Below are 25124 nucleotides of genomic sequence, written 5' to 3'. Positions count from 1 at the left end.
GTATTACTCCAGCAGTCAAATTAGAGGTTAGAAACGTCACTTACATACAATGAAGGAATCGCGCGTTTCGTAATATGATGTCGTATCGGATTCTGTACCTGAAATTTGTTCTCATTTGAAAAAACTCTTCTCCTCTCTACCTGAAATTTTGGTTCTAAAATTCCAAAATTGCATCGTTCAGGTTAGAGGTTAGAAACGTCATTTGACTAGAGTTAAGGAATCGCGGGTTCGTACGATACGTCGTCGTTTCCGATACTATGCGTGAAATTTGTTTCCATTTAAATGTTTTTTTTTCCTTATTTAACCCTATTATTAATTTTATATCCCAAAAGCCAAAACTATTTCTCGTTGGAAATGAAAAATCGCTTCGCTCATAAATACAATTCCTTTTGCTCGTCATAATCAAAATCCAAACCCTACTTTTAGGGTTTTCCTCTTTGTTTTTATGATATTCTTGTCCTGAAATAAAATCATGTTCTTATTTTTTTTTAATTCAAATAATTCGTTGTGATCAATACAATTGATCTGTACATAGGAAACCCTAATTTTGCTTGAATTTTAAATCATTTCACATTTGGATCTGCTATTGTGATTTCGTTTATTGAAATGGCGGATCAAGAAGAAGAGGATTTGAGAATGGCTTTAAGAATGAGCATGCAAAATTCACCACCAGAACCTAAGCGAAGCAAGCCAAGAGACGCTGCCGGAGCAGCTCCCGCATCTTCGCCGGAGGATACTAGACGGCTCCAGCGGGAGCTTATGGCTGCGGCTGCTGAGAAACGTATGCTCGCAGCAAAAATTACGTCGCCTTCGAATACCACTACTGATAATAGAAGTCCCGATAAAAGCGCTGTTTTCTCTAGGAAGGAGAAAGATTTTGGCGCGAAGGAGGGTAATATGGGAAAAGAATTGTCTAGTGAGGAAGCGATTCAGTTGTTTTCAATGGCGTTTGGGACTGTTGTTACCAAGGATATTTTGGCACAATGGAGTAACCAGGGCATAAGGTAACTCTGTCATATTGTCAATGCAAAAAAATTGTGGTTTGGTTTCTTGAAATTAAGCGAAGTTCTTTACAGTATTACTGAAATTGGAGTTGTATCACTACTTACAAAAACTTAATTGTAATTTTGATGTTAAATTTGTTTGCGTTTAGCAAAATGTAGTATTGCCACGAAGCATGGTTGTAATTTACATCTTACAGCTTTGTAGGAAAAAAGCAAAGGAAAATACCTTCAAACTCTAAAATTGGCCGCCCTAGCATTTTTTTTTTAATATGTAGGCAAATATATACTGCTACTTCATTGCTTTATTCTTTACTAATTGTCTATGCACCCCAGTATGCAATTACTAGTTTATATAGTTCTTGAGGCTGAAAGCGCTGCTTTTCTACATCATGTCCTTTCTTCAGTTCCAGCACATGAATTTTCTTATGAAGTTTAAAATCATTGATCGAGCATAGGAATTAGAAAAAAAGAGGATTCTTTTGTATATTGATTGTTATTATTGTAAATTCTTTCATTTTGATAATTTCTGTGATTACATAGATTATACCTATTTGCACAAATACCTCGGCAATTCCTGCTTGTTAATGCATTGAGCCCAATAAGCATATCTTTAGTTGGTATGGAAATAGGATCTGCAATAGCTGGAGATAAGAGAACATAAGTAAACGAGCCTCCATTTGATCCCCATACTGAATCCCTTACAAAAACTAATGGATGTAAACAAATAGCATGGCCTGAAGTACCTTGCTTGTTTTGTTTAACCTTCATTGCATGTTCATACATATTTGCTTTTTTTTTTTTTTCAATAAACTTTGTGTTTGAGATCCTGGTTTTCTTTGAAATATTGTCATATTGTTAAAAATGAGCTCCAGCTGCTTCTATTTTCTTCAGATAATTGAACAGCTTGCTGCATTTTCGTTTGCTTGCCATAAATGGCTAATATCATGTTAAATCTTCCTATAGGTTTAGCCCTGATCCAGAAACTTCAATGGGTCTAGTGCAGCATGAAGGTGGGCCCTGTGGCGTCTTAGCAGCCATACAAGTAAATTCTTTATTTCTATTTATGTTCCAGTTTATGGTAGTGTTGTAGTATATGCGACTCTAGTCAGTTGATTGTGTGATGTGCATAATACTTCTACATTTTGTTGCTGTATATTATCAGATATATTGGGCTCATGTTGCTGGCTAATTTCATGCTTCTAGTATGCTTGATTATTCTCAATATGTGATTTCATGGTGAGATGTTGATGTCAAAGTGAAAAATATTGGGTTCAGCACACTTGTGTACAATGGGAGTGGAAGGGCTTTGATTCTTGGGTATTGGCAATTATTCACATTGCTTGCCACTTGATGTCCGATTCATCTGTTAGAGATGCTCTATATAACTACTTTGAGATTCCTGACTGACCTACCTTAAAATCCTGCAATTTGTAATTGATTCTTATAGTAAAGCCATAAGAAATGCAAACAATAGGCATTGATGCTAATACTTCGGCAATGGGTTTTGCAAAAGTTAATATATTGCTATCTGGTGAATGGCTCAAGCACTTCATGTTACTTTGAAACGGGATGGCTTTTGAATTCTGTTGTCTGGATGTTACAGGTATTTACAAGATATGGGAGTGGGTAGTCTACGGTCTACTTGAGAATAGTCAATAACACCATTTTCATGTAAAAGATATATGATGGTAGTCAACTAAATATCAATGTTATCCATGGGTTAGGTTGTAATTAGTTGATGACTTAGATTAGTCCTATAATTATTGCCTATTTGTTCTTTTGGAATTGTGCTGTGATAATCTGTGTTCTTTTGGTGCTATGACTTATCATACGTCATATTGGCCATTGATTGGCTCATCTTGTTATTTAGTTGAAAGTGTTGCAAATGTTAGCTAGATATGGATGTGTTGGTACTCTTTAATTGGCTTGACTTGAATTTAGTAAAAAACTTCTATTGAAGATATTAAGAAGGCTTTTTTCCGTAGAGAATCCTATCATATTTTATATCGGTGTTTTACTTGCGTATAGCATAATCTTAATGGTTCATTGTTTGTTTGTACTGACTTTTTTTTTTCCTTGCAAGTGATAATAAGTCTTTGAAATCTATTGCAAGGATATATCAGATTCTTCCCTTGGTAAACCCTTTTTGGGTTATTCCATAGGTTTGATATAGGTAAAGGCATTGCAATTAAATCTTTAACATTTTGCTCTGGACAATTTTTTCTGTTTTCATTCCATGTGCTCCATGTTTTTAAAATCTTTCCCCTTTCTTCCACTTGCTTTTGGAAGTTGCATTCTTCATGAACAGTCAAGAGGTCTATATAGTTCATTGAAGTCTTTCTTCTTCCCTTCTCATGTCAAAGTTGTACATGAAAACTGAATCCTCTGATCTGCTTTGCAAATACAATGCTAGATAGTCAGAGTTTTCTTAGAACTTGATAAATATTTGGTGATGTGATTCTAGTATGTCAATTTAGTGGTTCTATTTAATTGCGATCATCTTACTTCATTGGATGATGACTTTTGTGGTATTGGTGCGCTACTGCTCTAGCATTTTAGATTCCAAATTAATGTTGCTTAAATTATTTCTTTCTGTTGTGCAGGCTTTCGTTCTCAAATACCTGCTTTTCTTTTCGGATGACTTAGGTAAAGTTGCACCAAACATGCTGCAAAATTTTGGTTCTGGTACTAAAAGGCGATACATTGCATCAAATAACTTGGGTTCTCTCACTGAGGATACAAAAGCAAGGTGATCTATTATGCATATACAATTTTTGTTAAATTAGGTCTTGAATTCTTTTATAAACTTATAACTTGTGTTCAGTGTTACTCTTGCGTGTTACCCATTTCTTAAGTTGCACTTTAGGTAGTACTCTAGATGCTATTATGTTACAGAAGAAATCTTAGTAAATGAAAAAACAAAGAACACTGCAACATTGAGGATAAAATATCTCCCCAGCCTAATCAACAGACAGATATGAACAGCAGAAATAGATAAAACTGAGAAAGTAACACGTTTTCATCACGTTGAATGAAACTGGAAGCTTTTGAGCCTAAAGACCACAAGCCCATGAAGAAGACAAGAAATTATGCCACAGTTGAAAAAGGGCTAAACCTGGTTTCTGAAAACAGCTGGCATTTCTTTCCCAAGTGCTCTATAGTCATATTTGTGTAGCTTATCCAGTGATTATTTAATACTCATGGCTTATGTGGTTTTATAACTGTGGATGTTATCAGTTGTCATCTCAATAATTGCCTCAGTCTATAACTCACTCCGCCTTTTCTCTCCTCTTCTCTGCGATGCTTTTTTTTTTTTCTTTAAATATTGAATTAAAGTTATAAAGAGCACCAATGGGTGCCGTGTTACTCTGTTTTATGTTATTTTCCAGTGACTTCTGTCCTCCATTCATATTCTTTAACTATGGTTGAAGTTTGATTTGCTGTATTGCTGGGCGATTGATTACTTAAAGTCACTAGCTGTGCACATCCAAGGTGGAGCTAAATTTGTTCTCCTGTTCATTGCAATGACTAAAGAGATGTGTGGATGTCTGTTCTTGAAATGCTTTAGAAATTTACATTTTTATGTGAGTGTATAAATGTTATGCTACATGATCTTTGTAGGAGTAGTAGAATTAGTATTACTGTATTAGTATTAGTTATCTCGGATCTTTTACTGCAGATTAGGGTAATGAGCTTCTATTAATATTGGGAATTTAGTACCTTATAGCCTTATTGTTTCTTGAGCACTTTAGTTATAATTATTTATTTGGTATTTTTTTTCATCTGTATTATCTCTTGAATGCATATATCTTTCTTCATATTTGCAGAGCCCTGGTCAGAAGTATGGGTGAGATATTGTTCCTGTGTGGAAGTAGTAAAAGGGCTGTTATTGCTACTTTGAATTCTATTGCTTGTGATGCTGGGGGACCTGAAAAGGATGAGGTATGTTAGGTCCAGCATCAGTATTTTCAACAGTATTTAATTCAAGACTTGGTTGAAAAAAAATTGTTGTGATCACGTTTCACGTTTGCAGAACTTTTTTTGCATACCTATTTGCTAACTGGTGTTTGTTCTATGTTATAGACCATTGCAAAAGCACTTGAAGGGCTTTATATTGAATCGGCATCTGATTTGCAGAAAATTTTAAGAATTGACACATATACATCACAAGCAAGTGCATTGCAGAGGCTACAAGCAACACTTCCCGTCTTCCAATCTCGTATGGGGGCACTGCTTTTCCTTATTTCTGCATTACTCTCTAGAGGATTGGTATGCATAATCAGTGTCAAAGCCATTTTCTTTTCATTTATATCTCTTTCTTTGTTCTCTCCTATTGAATGATTGAATCCATAATCGTGAGCATACTTATTGTCAGCTGAACTGAGTGAACCTGGCTATGCATTATTTTCCATGATTATGAGTTGAACTACAAGTAAATTATCACTATAAATCTATTGGTCTAGTAATGTTAATTTGAAGAAGAAATCTTAAGTGTAACAGAGCAGAACATCTGCTATTTTCTTCTTTGCTCTTTTTTTTTTCCTTATTTTTTTCTTTCTTTTTTGTTTTCTCTTTCTCACCAGGGGGAGGGGTTGGGGGTGTTAAGGTTCTTATTGTTGGTTTGGTGCTTGAATGCCTCATTCCAGAAGGATATCAGACATGATACTTTATGATTATAAGTATAGGCATAGATCTTTTTGTTCAACTCTAGTGAATGCTATAGAAGGATTGAGTCATAGATGTTATACTACTATCAGATTGTGGTGGACCCGGTGGTTGTATACTCACTTATATATATATATATGTGTGTGTGTGTGTGTGTGTGTTTTATATCTACACAATGCTAACTTTTAGTTTCTAGTTTAATGTACTCTTCTTTGTGGGGTATATATGCTACTTATGTACACAAAGATGCATATTTGCTTCAGGATTCTGTTCAAGCTGATAGGGATGACCCCAGCCTTCCTCTGGTTACTGCCCCTTTTGGGCATGCCTCTCAGGTACCCATGCACATCATAATATCATGATATATATATATATATATGTTAACTCTCTCCTGTTTGATGCTTAAATTTATTTGATACCTCCCTATTGACTGTCTTTGCTTCCTAAATGCTACGGAACAGGAAATTGTGAATCTTCTGCTCTGTGGGCAGGCTGTCCCTAATGTATTTGATGGTAGAATGGATTTAGGTGATGGCATGTGCCTTAAGGGCATATCCACAAGTGTGGAAGTTGGATTTCTTACTCTGTTAGAATCCCTCAATTTCTGCAAGGTTGGCCAGCATCTAAAATGCCCTAAATGGCCAATATGGGTTGTTGGAAGTGAGTCCCACTATACAGTTTTATTTGCTCTTGATACCACCGTTCAAGATGAGAATGAGCTGGAAGAAAGGGAAACACAGATTAGGAAAGCTTTTGATGCACAAGATCAGAGTGGTGGTGGTGGCTTTATTGGTGAGGAAGGTTTCCATCAAGTCCTAAGGGAAACCAATATTAGACTTCCACCTGAGAAACTTGATCACCTTTGTAGCACAGGCTTTATTGTATGGAGTGAGTTCTGGCAGGTCATTTTGGATCTAGACAAGAGTTTGGGGGGCCTAAAGGATTCAAGTGGATTGATGGGCAAGAAGGTCTTTGATCTTTACCATTTTAATGGCATTGCGAAATCTGATTTAATTGGTAGTCACATGACCTCAGGAGGTGAGACACCAGTGCAGAGACCTAGGCTAACAAAGCTAAGAGTTTCAGTTCCACCAAGGTGGACTCCGGAGGAATTCATGGCAGATGTGGTAGTGTCCTCTGGTTCTGGGGGGAATGAAGCAAGTGGCAAAGACACTGAAGTCACAAAGCCTGAGCCATCTCAACATGCACCTTTGGTAGACTGCATTAGAACGCGCTGGCCCCGTGCCGTTTGCACTTGGATGGGGGATCCTCCTAGCATAGTCTGAACCCTCTTGGATCACTTGATGTCCCGTTATTGTTAGCTTAAGATCATAGACTCAACAAGCACCACAAATGACTCAGCAGGAGGTGCAGTGTTTTTCTTCTAGCCATGAGAGTTGGTTTTCCTGGTTCGTCTGTCTTGAGCATGTGCAACGCCATTTTCTACCATGTACTGTTGTAGCTTTCTGATTACCATCGATTTTGATGTCAGATACTGGAGAGAGGGATTTTGCCGATATTTCTTCATATTCCAATGTGTAAAATCCATTTATAGTTACCTGTGTTGATTAGGGAAAGTTTTCAGCGAGGAAATGTCAATAATAACTTGTCAATTCTTGCCGTTGATTGTGTTGTAACATTTGACATTCTTCATGCTAGGAATTCTTTTGGATAAAAACCCAAGTGATTTCTTTTATTTCGGTTATGTGGAATCGTGATATTTTCGGTACATTACTGTTAACATGACGCCAGTTTGGTGCCGGTTGAGGTAGTCATTTTCCCCAATAATTTTGAATGTCAGAAAGCTATTCGAGTTGTTGAGTGTGCAGGTTGATTTTTTAAGCTATTTAGGTCTTTCCATATTAAAAGCATTATCTACACTAGTCCAAAATGCAAGTAACACTGAACTTGCTGTTATGCTCTCCACAATTATTTTTATATATAAATTATACGTTCTAAGCTTAGAACATATCAAATTAGGTATCAGAAAAGGTGTGTAATAACAAATGAACCAGCAATGGCCTGCTTGACAACCTTTAAAGAATTCATACAGATGCTGAGACTTAAAACCTACTGACAAAGAGAACGCCAGAATTTTTTTTATGGAAGATCATCAAAAAGAACTTTATAAAACCGTTTTCTTTCCTCGGGGTTGAACAAACCTCCAAGCTTATCATCAGCATAATCTTGTTCTGGCATATCAATGCTGTCTTCCTTCCTCTTCCCCGCCCTTGAAGAAACTACTCCTTTCCTTTTCTTCTTTTCTAGATTGAACAAATGGTGCCTCTGATTATACTCATGCAGCCCCTCCTGCATCAGCTCCCCAAATTTATCCTTCACCAGAACAAGTGGATCCTTATCAATCAATTCCGATCCATTATACCCTTCTCTTAGAATAACAGTATAAATCTGATACTTATTTGACACGTAAAATATAGCAGGATGCTTGAGCAGCAGAACATTCAATTTCTCAGGTAAATTGAACTCTCTTCTAAAATGACCTAGTTTCATAATTGACAACTTCTTCCATAGGGTCAGTGAAAGTAACTCATGTACTAAACCCACATTTCTTTTCTCCATGTCTTTTGAACCCTCTGATATGCCTCTCGAGTCCAGATAAGGCGAAATATAAGGTGTCGAGTTAAATTCACGAAATCTTTCCCATGATTTGACCCAAGTTGAAGGCAATAAACTTGTAAAACAGGGTTCTGAACCCTGCTTTTTAGCTGATTCTTCAACTGCAGAAACTGCCAAGTCAGGATTCCATGATAAAAGCTCAATCTCCATTGAACTCTTTCTTCCACTATGGTTAATAAGTCGAAACATATCCGGATGTCTTGGTAGAATTCTAAGCAAATAATCATCTGGGAATCCAAAATTTCTCTTGAACTCATTAAGTTTAACAACACTAAGCCTTTGATTCATGCTCATCATTAACAATTTAGCTAACCGCCGAGCGAGTACAGGTTCTTGCATTTCTTTAACTGATTCTTCTTCCTCCACCAAAAACATCATTCGCTTTGTCAATCGACAACAATACTCATCATTCTCAAGGAACACCTCAAAACAACAGGGGTATTTCTTAAGCCAATTGAGCGCATTACCTTGAAGATCAAGAGTCTTGAACTTCTTTTGAAGACATTTAACAGGCAACACCTGATTTGGGTATCTGAGAATAATGTTCTTGATTTGATTATTCACTATCCATCTACGGTTTCTAGAAAGTGCTGATTCAAGATCAGGGTCCTTCTTCATGGACCAAAGTGAGAAATCTCTATACAGATAAACAAGTGATTGTTTTGACTTCCACTTGTGATTGCAGTAATTTAAGTTCTTGAGAAACATTCTTGTCAGAGAACTCAAGACAAAAAACAAAGTAAACGCTTGTTACCTACTTGATAATGGTAAGTCCACTTCCTGCTAGCATGTCATGCTTCTCTGTCTTCATTTAGTGAATATGGTGAACATGTTTGTTGAAATGCCTCAATGGCTTTAAGTTCATCGGTGGTTCAATGAAGTTATGATCACTCGACTGCTCCGGCCCATGTCCTTTATTATTATTATTATTATATTTTGGCATCACAAAAACGGCAGGGTTTTGGGCAGGTCCACATCTAGCAAAACCCTGCTTTAAAATTCTAATCGGGCATTATATTATCTCATGTATTATTTTTTTAATTTCTCAACAAAAAATCTCATCTATTTTAGTTGTCAAAAATGAAAAACTGTAAAATTTAATAAAATCAAATGCAGCGAAGGGTTGGATTGGAGTCATGAACTAAGTTAGCAATATGATCATAATATATACGAAATATTATTCTAAAAACTCAAATTATATAATAAATAAATGATTACAGACTCCTATATACACAGATAGCAAATTGAATCCAATCTTTACTTTCTATTTCAATGAACAATTTGTTTATTTGTTATAAATTTTGACATGATAATTTGCTTAAACTCTGTGTTTAAGGCTTATTTCTGAAGCCCAATAGAATCAGGCGCGGTTCATCCTATTTTCGAGCCTATGTCTGAGCGGTGCAGTTAAGACTGTAACTAACAACAGATTCTGTCTAGGATGATCTTTTAGCTGTTTGTTGCATCATTGACGCCGTTAATTTCTATTCTCCGACGAAGGTAACATTTCCAAAAGGACCTGTGCTTTACTCTCTTCAAAGTCTCATTTAGATTTGTAAATAACCAATTCTTAATTTTAGGTATGCTATATATATACATGCTTAATCAATTACGTCTTCTTCTTTTTTCTTTTTCTGAAAGTTTGTTTCTTGAAATTGAATTTTTTTTATGTTATCCAAAATGTAAGTTCAGCGGTCGAGATTTGAAATGATAATTTGATCAAGTGACTGATTGCGTACTTTTTGTTTTTTATGCAGGACATTCTCAGTGAATTGGCTGCATCATTCAATTTTCAGTTACATGTGAGTGTTGTTGTCCTTTCAATTGAGAGGTTATCAATAGTAAGGTTTGGGGCTTTTTGTTGCTTTGTTATTATTTTGAAATAGTTCTAATTAATATTGGTCGTTTTCTCTTTTTTTTTTTTTTTTTTTGGTTTTATATATTTTTTTGAGCTAGTATTTATTGTATTTTAATTAAGTGTAATTTTTACCAATTTGCTGGGGTTTCTGGTGCATCCATGATACAATATGTGTGTTTGAAATAAGAAAATGATCAAAATATGTGCATATATGGAAGGGCTTTTCCTATGCAATTGGTGATTTTTCAATGGCAATTTGTTTAGCTGATGGATGTTTTGTTATATGTTAGATTGATGATTAGAAGTTAAGTTCATTTTAAAGAGCCTTTTCCATGTTAGAGTTGACTACGATCTCCAGAAATTTTGATAATCCTTTTTGCTTGTCATATGCTTTTTCATGTTTGTGTAATTGTCCAGTTAAGCTGCTGGAAAGAAGGATTTGGATATTGTTAACAGTTAATATCTGGAAAGAAGGATTCACGAATTTAATGAACAAAACTTGAATAAAATAGTTGAAACCAATTCAATAGGTGTAACTGTTGTGAAGTGGAATACCAGTTATCTCATCAAAGGAAATTTAAGTTAAGAGGTGCAAATTTAAATTTCAAAATCTTTGCAGGGGCCATGGCTTCCCTGAACCTTAATGTTACCAGGAATAATATTACGCATTCTAAGTGTGGTTTGCATTCAATTGTTCTGGTTTTAATTTATCCATGCACTTATACTTTTTAATTAAATTTAGGGCGGACGAGGAACTTGTGGATCAAAAGCGGTATCTTGAGGACTCCTGCAAGCCTAAATGTGTGAAGCCTCTAATTGAGTATGAGGTGAATTACCTTTTGATTAAAACTTGCTCTTATGATGCATGTTTAAATGTAAATTAATGTTTATGATTCTTGTTCTTCCAATGTTAGCATATATAATGAATATGATATCCGGCTGAATGGCTCTTGACAGATGAGACACTGACAAATAGATTCCATAACTTCTGAAGTCATGCTACTTCAAAGCAACTTGTTTCAAATTTCTATAAGTAATAAAACTTATTTCAGGAAATAGTGGCAATGAAACTGTTTTGTTCATTTGTTTTGATGTGTTTTTTAACTTTTGGTCATAGAAGCACCTGTTTAATTTATTTGTCTTTTTCAGCTTGATTTGTAATTTAGTGACCTAGTATATTCCCAAAACAAGAACAACCTGTTGGTTCTAGAGCTCACCTAGTTCCTAGAACTGTATGTGAGAAGGATATTGCTACATTTTGATGTATGAAAGTTAGAATTTGATGGAAAAAGTGGCTTGACTGTAAACAAATACTATTAGTTGATAATACAAAGATGAAATGTGAGTCAAATTGTATAACAACTATTAACTTAGCCCTCTTTCTCTAATGCTTCTTGAACCAATAACTGTGGTTTAAAGATGTTTATTTATTAAGCTGCATAATGGTGGAAGTATTAAATGCTCTGTCATATTGATTTTAGAAAGCAGCTGTTTGCTACAAAAGCGCTCATGGCAAATTTTGTCTTCAAAACTTTAGAGCAATGACTTGTAAAGTGAACAGATTTTTCATTTGTAGAATTAGTTTTGGGCTTACAACCACAAGGGTGCAGAGTTTCTGTTCTGAGAGCATACACCTTGTTGTAAAACCTTTTCCAAATTCTTAGTTCCACTGCCCTAGTTTGGTGACCATTCTTAGGCGGTGGCTTTTAATGATTTATATCATCTATGTGTGGTTCTGCCACTGCGCATTCCGGAGATGTAGTGTGTGTACTTCTCCTCAAGGATGTTCTTGCTGTCGTTGAAGGGTTAATTCTATTCCACTTATTACAGGCATGTATTAAGAGGATAGAAGGCGAAGATCCTGGGCAGAAACACTGTACAGGGCAGTACTTTGATTACTTGTCTTGTGTTGACAGATGTGTAACTCTTGATTTTACTGTTCACAAAATTTTTCTAGCTTGTTGATCTAGGCCATAGGCTGACTTTGGCATGTTGCCGTGCAGGTCGCACCGAAGCTGTTTTCCAAACTGAAGTGATTGGAAGCCTTTTAGATCGCCTTTTCCACTATGTTCGTATGCTTCACAATTCGAATATTAGTGGGAATCTTTGAAGCAGCCCATTCTTTTTTATTGCAAAACCTTTTGACTTGGAAATAAAAGGAAAATGTCTTTGAATGTGTGTGCAGCTTGTTAGGATTTAATGATGAAAAAAGAAGGAAAAAAAGAAGAATACATCTGGACACTTAGGAAAAATGGTGAATGATATATGTCCACGTCTGAAATTTGAATAATGAGGATGGTTCTGTCCTCCTGCAGGCAGCCATGTGCGTATCATTTTCTTTTTGTGAAAAAGGTGTCTTGCAAAAAAATTTAAAAGTGCAGATTGTCGTTGGGTTCTTGTTAGTTTAAAATTCTTTGAGACTTTTCTGTAGCTACTTCCATTGCACCTACTAAGTTTTGTCAGACATTGAGTCCATATTTTAACTTTTGAGTAAAATATTGTCTTTATGTCACCCAGAAATGAGAAATCTGCAAATCTAATATTATTTTTGTTATTCCACCACACATTGTCAAAATAAATGTGGCAAGGGTTTAATTGAATCTGCAACTTCATTTTATTTTACTTTTTTGAGTCGCTATAAAATTCTGAGCAGTGTAATGGAAGGCATTTTGTGAATTATATATTATATATATAGCAAGATACTCTTTGGTGAGCTATCTACTCTTATAATTTTTTTAATCAAACTATAGAATTTGGACACTTTCGTTAGCTAGCAATCTATTTCTCTGATTTCTGTTATTTTAGTTTCTTAAACAATTCTACATGTTATAATTGGTCAGATTTCAATTTTCTAAATACATAAAAGAGAAATGCTAAAACAGATTCAATGAATATATGAATAAATAAAATGTGTTATATCCATTGAATTTTATATATATATATATTCAATAGTTAAAATTATGAAAAACTTATATATTGTTTGTTTTATTTTTAATTAGTCAGACTTATTAACAGTTTGGATTGAATTATTATTTTAAGGGTTCTTTATATTAATATTCATTTTCTTAGTATCTATTACATTTTTACCTCACAAGAAAAGAGCTTATAAAAATACACTTTCCAAAGAAATAAAATTACAAAAATATACTCAAGTTATTACCTATCTAAAACAAAAGATTTCAGCTACTCAAATAAAATATTTGAAAAGATTTCAGCTGCTCACACAAATTTAAATGTGTGCTTCTTTCTTCCTTTCACTCAATAAACTTCTAAAAAATAAAAACAAAAGTTGTAACAATCTTTTTTCAATAAGAATACTTCAATCTTCAACCTCTGACACCAAATCTTCTTCTTTATTTCTTCACTATATTAACTTCGAAAAACCAAGAAGAATACCTGCATCAGTCTTCTTTTACGTTGAAAACATTCATCTTCGTCCTGCAACAACACACCGGCATAAAAAAGGATTAGAGTCCATCAAATTTTTGTAAAAACTAGATCTGAAAGGAAAACAAACTGTTCTTTCTCCCATTTCTTCGACAGAACTGCTGCAACACAGATCTAGAAAATTAACAACAAATAGATTTGAATATTCAAGAACAAGAGCTTAAAGGTAATTATTTTCAAATAAAACACTCACAAAAATAAATAAAAAATGTACATATTTAATTTATTATATATATAGAGAGAGAAAAAATAATATTATATAATATTTTGTATAATGTTTATGAAAAATAAATTAAGAAAAATGAGAAAAAAATTTTGATTTGTTATTTATTGATTAGGTGTAGATATTAAGTTAATTACATGTTTATTAAATATTTAAGATATTTAATTTAAAAAATATTTATTAAATATAATGTTTCTTTTGAATAACATATATGAAGAGCTTACCAGTATTCGTACAATACAATGGTGAATGGAATCAAAATATGAATTACATCAATCTTGATGTAATGGGAATGATACTCACAAAAGAAAGTAACTACAGTAGTTTAATACAAACACTGTCAAATCAATTGAAGATCAACCAAACATCAACCAGACTCGAAATCAAGTATCAAGTCAAGAGCTCATATCCACCTCTCAAAATAGACGACAATCAAACACTACTATTCTACAAGGAGCTCAAAAAGACAGAACCAGATTGCACAAAATATTCTTTATGCATAACAGTTTTGAATTAGGAAAATGAAAACTTCTTTGATTCAACCTTCACATTCCAAAATAGAAACATACCAACAAATGAAGCAGGTTCATCAAGATCAAAAACAGGAATAGAAAGAAAATCAACAAATGGAGAACAAACAAAGAGCATTTCAGGTGCACTTGAATATGCGATTTTAATGAGCAAGAAAGTGGGAAAAGAGGATGAAGTAATAGAAAGCAAGAGTCAAGAATTCGATGTGATAACAAACATAAGATATTCAAAAATAAAAGAAGGTCAAACATACAATGACAAACACACTCTCCAAACAGTAATCAGCTTCTATGCTCTTAACAACTATTTCCAATATAAAGTGCAAAAGTCTTGCCAAAGACAGTATTTTTTACAATGCTTAGATGAAAATTACAATTGGAAACTAAAAGCTTAAAAAAATGGAAAACAACAATATTTGTGATTCGAAAGCTCAACAAGATACATGCATATCCATTGGAAATAAGACATAGCGATCAAAGGCAAGTAACTACATCAATCATCGGAAATTGCATAAAACAAAATATCTCAGCATCAAAACAGTGTATACTCTTTCGGATATAATTAGAGACATGAAAGATGATTACGGTATTTATAAACTACTCAAAAGCTTGGAGATTAAAGAAAAAGGCATTAGAAAAAATAAGAAGAAAGCCAGAAGAATCGTATGGGATGTTGCCAAGCTATTTGTACATGATACAAAAATTAAATTCTAGTTCAATTATAGAGCTACAAATAAAAGAAGATCTCACATTCCTATATATATTCATGGCACTTCAAGCTTTAATTAAAAAATGGACTTGTTGTATAATAATTGATGGAACTTTCCTCAAATCTGCCTATGGAGGAACGCTTCTCTTAACAAGCACACAAAATGCGAATGGTAAAATATTTCCTCTAGCATTCTGTATAGTAGATTCTAAAAATGATGCGTCTTGGGAGTAATTCTTCAAAAGATTGAAGAAGACATTTGGAGTGAGAAATGATATGTATATTGTATCAGATAGATATGAAAGTATTAAAACAGTAACACAAAAGTCTATCCGGAAGTCAGCCATATGATATGCATATTTCACTTGTACAACAACCTGAAAACAAACTTCAAAAAAAGTACAAAGAATTTAAAGAAGTCTTTCTTCGCAGCAACAAAGGCATATACAATAGAGAGTTTTGAATATCACATGTCTGAGATAGACAAGATAGACAAACGTATAAGACCTTACCTAGAAAATATCGGGTACCATAAGTGGACAAGAGCACATAGCATCAATAATAGACATACAATTTTGATAACAAATATAGCTGAATCAATGAATGCAAAAAATAGAGGAGCAAGAAATCTTCCAATAACAGTTTTGTTGGAGTATCTATGTGCTTTAATTCAAGATTGAGCGACACAAATAGACATTTAGTAAAATCGACTTTCACAAGATTGGCAAAGAGAGCAGAAGAAACACCCAATCAAAATTACATAGAATCATTGAAAATGAAGGTCAGATTTACAAGCTATTAATTAATTCATAATATTAATATTGCATAAAGTATATTTTTTGTATATGTTTGGTATATTTTAGGTAAATGTTACTGTTATTACAGGTCTCAAAATCAACAAATGAACTGTACACAGTGTATGAATATGAGAAGACATATACAGTAGACCTAACAGCAAAAATATGTATATGCAAGAAATTTCAAATTGATCAAATACCATTTCAACATGCTATAGCAGTACTCAAAGAAATGCATCAAGAACCATATGCTTTTTGCTCAGAATACTTCACAAAGAGATATTACTAAAAACATATGAAGCAATAATGCACATAATAGACAATGAAATAATATGGGACATATACCAACAGAAGTGAAGGAAAGAGTTGTCCTACCACCTCAAGGAGAATAAAGTCCGGAAGACCAAAAAAGAGAAGAATAATAACAAAATGGGAGACTAAAAAATAAAATAAAATGGGAGACTAAAAAATAAAACAAATGTAGGAGATATGGACAATAAAGACATAATAGAATGTCATGCATAAATCTACAAAAACAATTAATATATCAGAAAATTAAACAATATTGGTTTAAAATAATGTCATTTGATTTTTAATTGATTAGAAGTTTGTTTTTGATATATGACATTTCAAAAGAAACAATTGTAAGCACTTGATATTTTGAAATGTTATATTCATTTTATAAAAAATTAATTTACATTATAATGAGTATAAAATTCACTTGTCATAAATTGTTGATAAGTAAAATATCAAGATAAAAAATAGAATATAATTAAAAATACATTAAGTATACTTTAGGTATATAATAAGTATATTATACATATATCTAAACGAATAACAAAATAAAAAAAACTTATAAATGAAAAAACAACTTATATTAAGATATAAACAAATATATACAATAATGTTTAAAAATATAAAAAACTAAAACATCAACATTAATATTCAAAAGCATAAAATAACATTAAAAAAAATTCTTAAATATCTAAATAACAAAAGATCTTCAACTTCAATTATCACTTGGACATTGGATGAAATTCATCATCACTTGCAACGTTATTTTCTTCCTTCATTTTAGCGTAGGCATAAAGTAAAGCAGCAAATCGATTCCGATGCATTTCCATGCTAAAATTGGAAGGGAATTCCTTTACATGGATGAAGTATTCAATAAGCAAGCAACAAAGACATCGCAATCACTTCAAAACAGAAAATAAATAATATCAAAATAAATAAATAAATAAATATAGAACTATTAATACAATAATAAAACACAAGACTTCACTTGTCTTTCTGAATAGGCAACCCATCAACTATTTTCATACAAAATGGGTCATTGAAACTCTTATTTGCATAAGGACTAGAGTTAAAATCGATATCCTTCTGCTCATCATAAAAACCAACAACAATAAGAACATGAGGCAACAAAATACTATATGATTCCACTACTGCCAATGCAAAATTATTTTTCTTTTTTTACCTCAAAGAGTTATAAACATAGATACAATGATCTATGAAACTCAAACGATCCAAAATCTAATGCCACTCCTTGCCAACATGGATAGAAAACAAAACATGATCAACATCAACCCAAGGAGTAGAACATAAGATAGATTTACCACGAATAATCTTCGCAACATAATGTGAGCCTGAAATAACAGTTAAATCCTTCTTTTTCAAGAAATCAGAATGTAGGCTCTGTATTTACTGATAAAAAATATTATCTATTGTAATACACCTTGGAAAATCATCATGTATAATTTTCTGTTTCTTCCTCAAGTAATAGAAAATCACATCAATATGTTATTAGAAAAGAACAATCTTTAATATACATTAAGTGTATATCTAGCATACATTAAGTATATTAACAAAAAATAAAAAATTTATGAAAAAAAATAAGAAAATGAAAAAAAAAAAAACTCACTAATGAAGAAAGAGCATGACCATAATACTGAAGTGAATGAAACCAAATTTTTTGATAAACAGCTTCAACTTTAGGATTCAAAGGGGGATTAATTTCATATTTTTTGCATAATAAATCTTTCTCCTATAAAAATAAAAAAATGAAGTCAATCACAAAAAAAAATTTAAAAAAAATAAAAAAAATAAAAAAATTACTTATTCTTCTTTTTCATTCGAGCATCCAACCATAAATCAAATTTAACTTGTTTGTTAAAATTAGAAAAAGTAGAAAGTTCAACACTAAAAGGACAAAGATCACGCATCACCAATTTAGGTTTTTCTTCTTAGCATTTCCAGCTTCAGAAGGACCAAACTCAGCTAAAAAAGGTGACTTAAATACAAAACTAGGTTTAATCACCCTCTTAGAATAAACTGGTATATCAGCACCAAAGTTTAAATTAACAGTACTAGAAACATTACCAGAATCAATAGCTTGTAAAAAAGAAACATAAAAAAATAAACCAGCAAATCAACTTAAAATATATAAAAAAATAAACATACATAGAATGAGCTTACCTTAACAGCCGTCATAGCCTTAGCAAGAGTTTCTTTCAAGACTTCTGGATCAATATCGTTAAAAGAAGATCCAAAATTAACTTCACATTTCTTATCATCTTTATAAAATAAAAAAATAAAAAAATATATGAAATAATAAAAAAAATGCAAATAACCTTATTAGCACCAATACCTTCTAAAGTTTATCTCCAACATCACGAGTGCCACTATTAGTACCTATACTAACATTATCATTACTTGTACCAACAACACCACTACCACATATACCAACATCAACTTTATCATCGCTCATATTACAATACATACGCCTAGAATTTCCACCATTACCATCATAATCTTTTTCTTCAAAACATCATTTTTACAACTGGAGACAATTATATTTTCTTCCTCAATAACATCATCTTTCGTATCAATATTAAATTCTTTAGAAGCATCAGAGTGTTTCTCCGATTTATATACAAGTTACCAAAGAAATTAAAAAAAGAACATTAAGTATAAAAATTATATACCTAATAGAATAAAAATTAAAAAAACTATCTCAACAACATATATTCTTCTTATTCTTCTTCATCATCATAAAAATCATCCTTAGTATCAAATGAACTATCAGTAACACTGTTATCTTTATGATCTTACATATTACTAAAAAAAACCATCAAACAACAAAAAGAAGATCAACCAAAAATTAACTAAAACTCAATTATAAAAGAGCTTATAGTATCAGTTTTTTTATCAACCCTAAGCTTCTTTTTCAAAGCTGATAAACATTCAAAAATATTAATAAATTTCAAATTAATACAAAGTCTGAGGCCACTAAGATCACCTTGCAATTTCTTCTGATCAAACAAAAGAGAATCCACTTTTTTCTCAATTGAATCAGATGAACTTGAACTAGATTTCTTGTTGATTTTACATTTTCATCACCATCAATAATAGATTTACCCTTATCCTTTAAAAAAAAACTGTTCAAATCAAGCTTTTCCCTTTCAACAGTAGTGGGAAGAATATTTTTCAGCTTCAACTAAAAGAATATAAAAATGTAAAAAATAGTATTTATAAAAAATAAAAAAATCAAGAAGAAAACTAATTACCTTTTTTCCTCCATTCCAAAACAAACCACCATCCAAAGATTTATAACTCAGAATGTTAGTAACTTTCCATTTTAAAATTCGAGGAATTATATCACTACACACCAAAAGAGCAATAGAGTTAACAACTGAAAGACAACACTCATAAGGTTAATATTGAAGTGCATAAGGAAAACCAATCAATCTATAATAATATTTTTTCTTTTCCTTCCTGAATATTCTTCCCTTTTCCATATACTTAACTCTTTAAAGAATCAAGAGTAAGATTAAAGACCTCTAAATATTTACCAGATTTAAAAACATCAAAATCAGACAACAGAATCAACTTCTCTTTCGCTGAAGACAACAGATAAAGATGCAAGAAATACAAACAAGCAAGCTTCATAGCATCATCATCACACAACCATCTTTTAGACAAAAATACTTCTTCAATGGTTTGCTTGTTTATCTGTTTAACATCTTTAAAATACTTATCAACTAAAGCATTTGATTTTTTAGCAAAACCAAGCTTGTTCAACTCCCTGTGACATTTCAAACCTGTAACTAAAGAAAACTCATCTATAACAAATCTCAATCTATGATCATAGACATCAAACCACATCTTAAAATTATTAAGTTGCTCAACCTCCCTAAAAAGTAAGAAATGAATAAGTTAGGAATGCAACTTAAAAGCAAGATCTAAAAAATAACCAAAATAACTATTCCTAAACATCAACAATTATTTCTCATCAAGCTTATATTTAATGTTTGTAATAACATCATATAACCAACTTTAGCACTGAAACAATCTTCGACATTCACTTTCAACGATTATAACTGAATCAAAAATAAAAAAATTAGTCAAAATAAAACAAAAGTCAAATACAGTATAGAAAAAAGAAAATAAACTAAAAATAAACCTTACAAAAACAACAATATAAATAGAAAACTGATTATATAGCTATAAGATTTTTTTGTATAAAACCTAAAAATATAACTAATAATTTTGTATTTAAAAAGAAAAAGAAAGTAGCAATTTTTTTAGTTACTATTTACTCCATATACTATAGTCTCTGTATAACTTGTTTTTTTTTTTTATGACTCAGATCAGTGCAAATAATTTTTTTAAAATAAAATAAAAATTATCTCGTTTTATTACTGGGTTCAGGCAGAATCACAAGTGTCTATATAGAGTTAAGCAGACGATATATCAGTAAATGATAGAAACAAAAAAAAAAAAAATCAATTTCATACCCATTTTTTCTGAGAAAAAGGAAAAAAGAATTCACACCCCCCTTTGATTTCGAGCTCTACAATAGAAAACCCAGCTATTCTCCTTAAAGGAAAGGAAGAAACCCAGTTAATATCTGCAGCCCAAAAATTATGAGACTCCTCTTATCGCAAAATCAGGTCGAAATTGGAAGCATCTGGCGCTGTTGTCTAGTTGTAAGTTGCAAAATCCCAGCAGAACATACCAGTTTCGTTGGACATTGGAGGAGCCGCCTGTTTTATATTTCTTTAGAGAATGATAAGCTTTTTTTTTTTTTTTTTAACTTTCACCTTTTGATTATTCTATACAGTTACCATCTACCAATTTAAGCTTCTTTTTATTTATTTATCTATTTATTTTCCAATAGTTAGTTGCTCTTTCAAATCTATAATCATGGTGTTTCATTTATCATTCCGTTCTTAAAATCGCGTTTCGAGCTGTTTGAAATTAGAAAGCTTATTATGAATTTATCTGAATATGAAACCTAACACATTTGATTGCTTTTATTGTTTTCACTTGCTTGATTGGTTGCTTTTGTTGCATTATAGAGGAGATAAGTTAGCATCTTGCTCAGTAAAAAGAAGAGTCTAATGATTAATACTTTTGAAATATGGTTGCGTGATGAATAATTGTGGCCCTTGCGCAGGAATAAACCCTTTTGTATGATGAGTTACTGTGGCAATTGGTTGCACTGAAGAAATAAATCATTGCAATTGGCTACTATATAGCCAAAACTGTATCCCAGGCTAGGGTCTTAGGAGACCCATAATCTTAGTTCATTGTTTGAAACAAGCAATGGAAGGGAATTTATCACAAGGAGGTATATTTGGTGGCTTTGACTTGCAAGGATCAACGAGAGTTCATCATCATCAAGAGCAGCACCAGCATGCTGTACACCATCAACAGAACCCTCTCCATCGCCAAGGGTCATCTGTGCAGCCCTCAACTCATGAGGGTTTTCCCCTGGCAATGGGGACCATGCGCAACTCTGATCAAATAATCTCTATGACTGATTACAATAAGGGAGATAAGGGGAAAAATTCAGCAAGCGATGAGGATGAACCAAGTTATACTGAAGATGGTGCTGATGGTCACAATGATCCAAGTAGAGGGAAAAAAGGATCGCCATGGCAGCGGGTTAAGTGGACTGATAAAATGGTGAGGCTTCTAATAACTGCTGTCTCTTACATAGGAGAGGACGTGACTTCGGATTATGGCAGCGGCATGAGAAGGAAATTTTCTGTCCTACAAAAAAAGGGAAAGTGGAAATCAGTTTCAAAGGTCATGGCTGAAAGGGGTCACCTTGTTTCACCTCAGCAATGTGAGGATAAATTCAATGACCTTAACAAAAGATATAAAAAGCTCAACGACATGCTAGGCAGGGGCACTTCTTGCCAAGTTGTGGAGAATCCAGCACTTCTAGATGTTATAGATTATTTAACAGAGAAAGAGAAAGATGATGTTAGGAAAATATTAAGCTCAAAACATCTGTTCTATGAAGAGATGTGTTCCTACCATAATGGAAATAGACTGCATTTGCCTCACGATCCTGCACTGCAGCGTTCCCTACAGTTAGCTCTTAGAAGTAAAGATGGTCATGATAATGATGATGTGAGACGGCATCAACATGATGATATGGATGAAGATGATCAAGAAGTGGAAACTGATGATCATGATGAATTTGCGGAGACTCAAGCTTCACATGGGGAAAGCCGGGGTATACATGGACTCTTGGGGGGCTCTGCAAAAAGGTTGAGACAAGGCCAGGGCCATGAAGATGTTTGTTTTGGGAACTCATCTCAGGATGGGAATAAAGGTTCTCATTCTAATTTCCAGATTTCCGAAGTTGATATGAATCAAAACTCACCTGAGTGTACAAAAGCAGCTTGGTTACAGAAGCAGTGGATGGAGTCTCGTGCACTTCAGTTAGAAGAGCAAAAGCTACAAATTCAAATTGAGACGTTGGAATTGGAAAAGCAGCGATTCAAGTGGCAAAGATTTAGCCGGAAAAGAGATCGCGAACTTGAAAAGTTGAGGATGGAGAATGAGAGGATGAAACTTGAGAACGAGAGAATGGCATTGGAGCTGAAGCAGAAAGAAATCTGTGTTGATTTTAACTAAATGTTTGGTCCTATTATTGTTAGTTCCTTAAAACAGCTGGATTGCAGAGCTTCTTTTATGGTAAGCTGCTGCTGGCTATAAATGCAATTCATTTGAGGGGGAATCTTGTTGGGAAGTTAGTCTGCCTGCATATATTGTGTAAACTCAGTATAGCAACATTACCTTTAGCTAGTTACAATGTTCGACTCTAATGAGATGTTATTACCTATTGGTAAAGATATTGTGGCAAAAATCTTGTTTCATTTTTTCTTTTTCTTCTTCTTCTGTCAATAAATAGTATAAATGAGCTTATAATTGAGGTTGAATGATTAGCATCAGCATGCTGATTTAGCTATATGTATCATCACTTAAAATGTTTGAATTGCTGCACTTTTAAATGGATGTTACAGTGCATTTTTTTAAAACATATCGCTGCCCTTCCTTATGGGGCAACACTTGTGGGCACAATAATAGCAAAATTCCAGGAGTTTTGTGCAGTATCTTAAGGTCAGAGGTTATGTTGCAATAATTTTTTAAGCTGCTGTATGATTATTGTTATTATTCTTCATGGTGTGATTGAATTTATGACAGGCAAGCCCATGTAGGTCTTGTTTATTATTTTTTATGGAAGATATGCAGCACCCTTAACTTTACTCTATCATAGACTTGAATTTTGTACTTCCATTTTAACTACATAAATACTTCAATTGTCTTAATTTTAATATTAAAAACAATAAGATTTTAGTTGACATTATGCACCAAGTACATTTTCTCTTAGGTAATAAAATATTGACTCGTTTAAATGGTTCACTTATAAAGAAACCATAGGAGTTTAATTGCACCAAAGTGACTTTTAGGGAGATAATTGACTTTTCCCAAGAAGTTGAGTGTTTTATTTACATTTTCTCTCAAGATTCAAGCTGCCCTTGCCCTCTAACTCCTGGCATTCATCTCATATAATCTTCATTCTTGAACCTGTTTTCTTTTTTTTCTTTTTTTTTTTTAAATCACAAACTAGAGTCTGAGCAAGTAGCTTGTATTTATCACACCTTGGAGCCTCAAAACTTCCAAAGCTTGAAATTTGGTTCCGATCTTTGAGCTTTCCTCTAACTGCGAATTTTCAAAAGGTAGTTTTCTCTTTCTTTTTTATTGTGTTAGTGTTTTCGCTACTCTCTCTGTTTTATGTTCAGTTTTTTTTATTTATTGTTATTTCTGTTTGGGTGGTGAGAAAATGAAAGAACCCAGCTGGGAAATGAGTTCTTGTAAGTGTCTTTGTTTTTATTAGGTCATTCTTGCGGCTGCATTTTTCTATGTCAGCTTGAACCTTGTCATGGTAGTTTGTAATTATTGTTCTAGGCATTTGTATTATATCTGTGTTTGAAACAACTAAAACTTAAATTCCTCCGGCCTCAACAATTTCAAATTTTACAAAGCACCAACAACTTAACAATAAAACTTAATACATTTATATATCAATTAGTAAAAAGGCAACTTTAAAGTACCCAAAACTCAAAAAATTGGCAAACAAGTAGTTAATAGGTGGATGACTCTCAAGAAGAAATTGAATCCAATCCCTAACAACAGCTTCTTTGATTCCACAGTTTTCGCCTCAGCTTCAGCTTGTGCTCTTCGAAGAAGCCTTTTCCTTTCTTAGCTGCTTTCCCTTCGGGCCTATATTTGGGCAACAACTTGAAGAGTTGTTTAGTTGTCACATTTAAAGAAAGAATAAAAATTACAACTTGGCATCAGAAAAAATAATCTGCAGTTTCCAGGATGTAATAATCAAACAACTTCAGCCAAAGTCTACCAAATTTATGCACGTTATAGAGTTTCTAACACAGCAATGAAAGTCCTATCAAGGTTCTTGTCAAGTGTTTTGCTGAACTGGTTAACAGCAGGAGGAACCTTCAAGTGTTGCTTCAGAATCCTCCTTTGTCTTTGAATACGAACAACATGAGGCCACTTGACCTACCCAGTCAAGTTCTTTTTTCGGTGACAATGCACCACCGGTACCAAACTGCTTTGGCCGCTTCTCAAACAAAGGGTTGACAACCTTTTCGTACACTAGTCGTACTTGCAAAAGAAACCAAACCATATCAATTCACAAACTGAAAGAAGACTGAAGTTACAACGTAGAGATACTTGTAGGTTTCTTCTTTGCTAATACTTGGGCCTCCCAAGCATTCCTCAATACAATCAAACCATGGGGCATTTACAGATGAGATGAAAACTGCGAGCGGCCAAACCATCCTGAAAACTGAGATTTGAAGCCACCTTTTTTGTTCCCCTTAAACACGAAGATAGTATTTTTAACTAAACTCCTCTCCACTAAACTTCATACA

General features: G+C 33.1%; 4 protein-coding genes across 7 annotated transcripts; 3 read left to right on the top strand and 1 right to left on the bottom strand.

Annotated features, from left to right (window-relative positions):
• The first annotated feature begins 179 nt into the window (after window positions 1-179).
• LOC8262318 (ubiquitin carboxyl-terminal hydrolase MINDY-3) lies at window positions 180-7365 on the top strand. Its single transcript, XM_015727399.3, has 7 exons — window positions 180-1004; window positions 1968-2046; window positions 3608-3753; window positions 4832-4946; window positions 5088-5273; window positions 5933-6004; window positions 6131-7365. Exons 1-7 carry the CDS (start codon window positions 607-609, stop codon window positions 6953-6955), a joined length of 1821 nt encoding a protein of 606 aa, XP_015582885.2. The 5' UTR covers window positions 180-606; the 3' UTR covers window positions 6956-7365.
• A 253-nt stretch (window positions 7366-7618) lies between these two features.
• On the bottom strand, window positions 7619-9014 carry LOC8262319 (protein WHAT'S THIS FACTOR 1 homolog, chloroplastic). Its single transcript, XM_002532390.3, has one exon. It carries the CDS (start codon window positions 9012-9014, stop codon window positions 7770-7772), a length of 1245 nt encoding a protein of 414 aa, XP_002532436.2. The 3' UTR covers window positions 7619-7769.
• On the top strand, window positions 8939-12497 carry LOC8262320 (cytochrome b-c1 complex subunit 6-1, mitochondrial). 4 transcript variants are annotated; one of them, XM_015727393.3, is made up of 6 exons: window positions 8939-9073; window positions 9643-9806; window positions 10064-10108; window positions 10907-10991; window positions 11995-12084; window positions 12168-12497. In XM_015727393.3, coding segments are annotated over exons 3-6 (210 nt in total). In that variant the 5' UTR covers window positions 8939-9073; window positions 9643-9806; window positions 10064-10106; the 3' UTR covers window positions 12201-12497. The 4 variants fall into 4 exon arrangements, with proteins under 4 accessions (XP_015582879.2, XP_015582881.2, XP_015582880.2 ...); XM_015727395.3 differs by lacking the exon at window positions 8939-9073 and having other exon boundaries at window positions 9380-9886; XM_015727394.3 differs by lacking the exon at window positions 8939-9073 and having other exon boundaries at window positions 9390-9806.
• Window positions 12498-20472: 7975 nt separating this feature from the next.
• LOC8262321 lies at window positions 20473-23045 on the top strand. The gene is made up of 2 exons (XM_002532392.4): window positions 20473-20858; window positions 21329-23045. The coding sequence occupies exon 2, from the start codon at window positions 21478-21480 to the stop codon at window positions 22801-22803; it is 1326 nt and encodes a 441-aa protein (XP_002532438.2). The 5' UTR covers window positions 20473-20858; window positions 21329-21477; the 3' UTR covers window positions 22804-23045.
• Window positions 23046-25124: the final 2079 nt, after the last annotated feature.

Source organism: Ricinus communis, chromosome 2 (genome assembly GCF_019578655.1).
Source record: "Ricinus communis isolate WT05 ecotype wild-type chromosome 2, ASM1957865v1, whole genome shotgun sequence".
NCBI classification, from domain to species: Eukaryota; Viridiplantae; Streptophyta; class Magnoliopsida; order Malpighiales; family Euphorbiaceae; genus Ricinus; species Ricinus communis.
The sequence above is the reverse complement of the archived record's forward strand: the minus strand, read 5'-3'. Positions and strand labels throughout refer to the sequence as shown.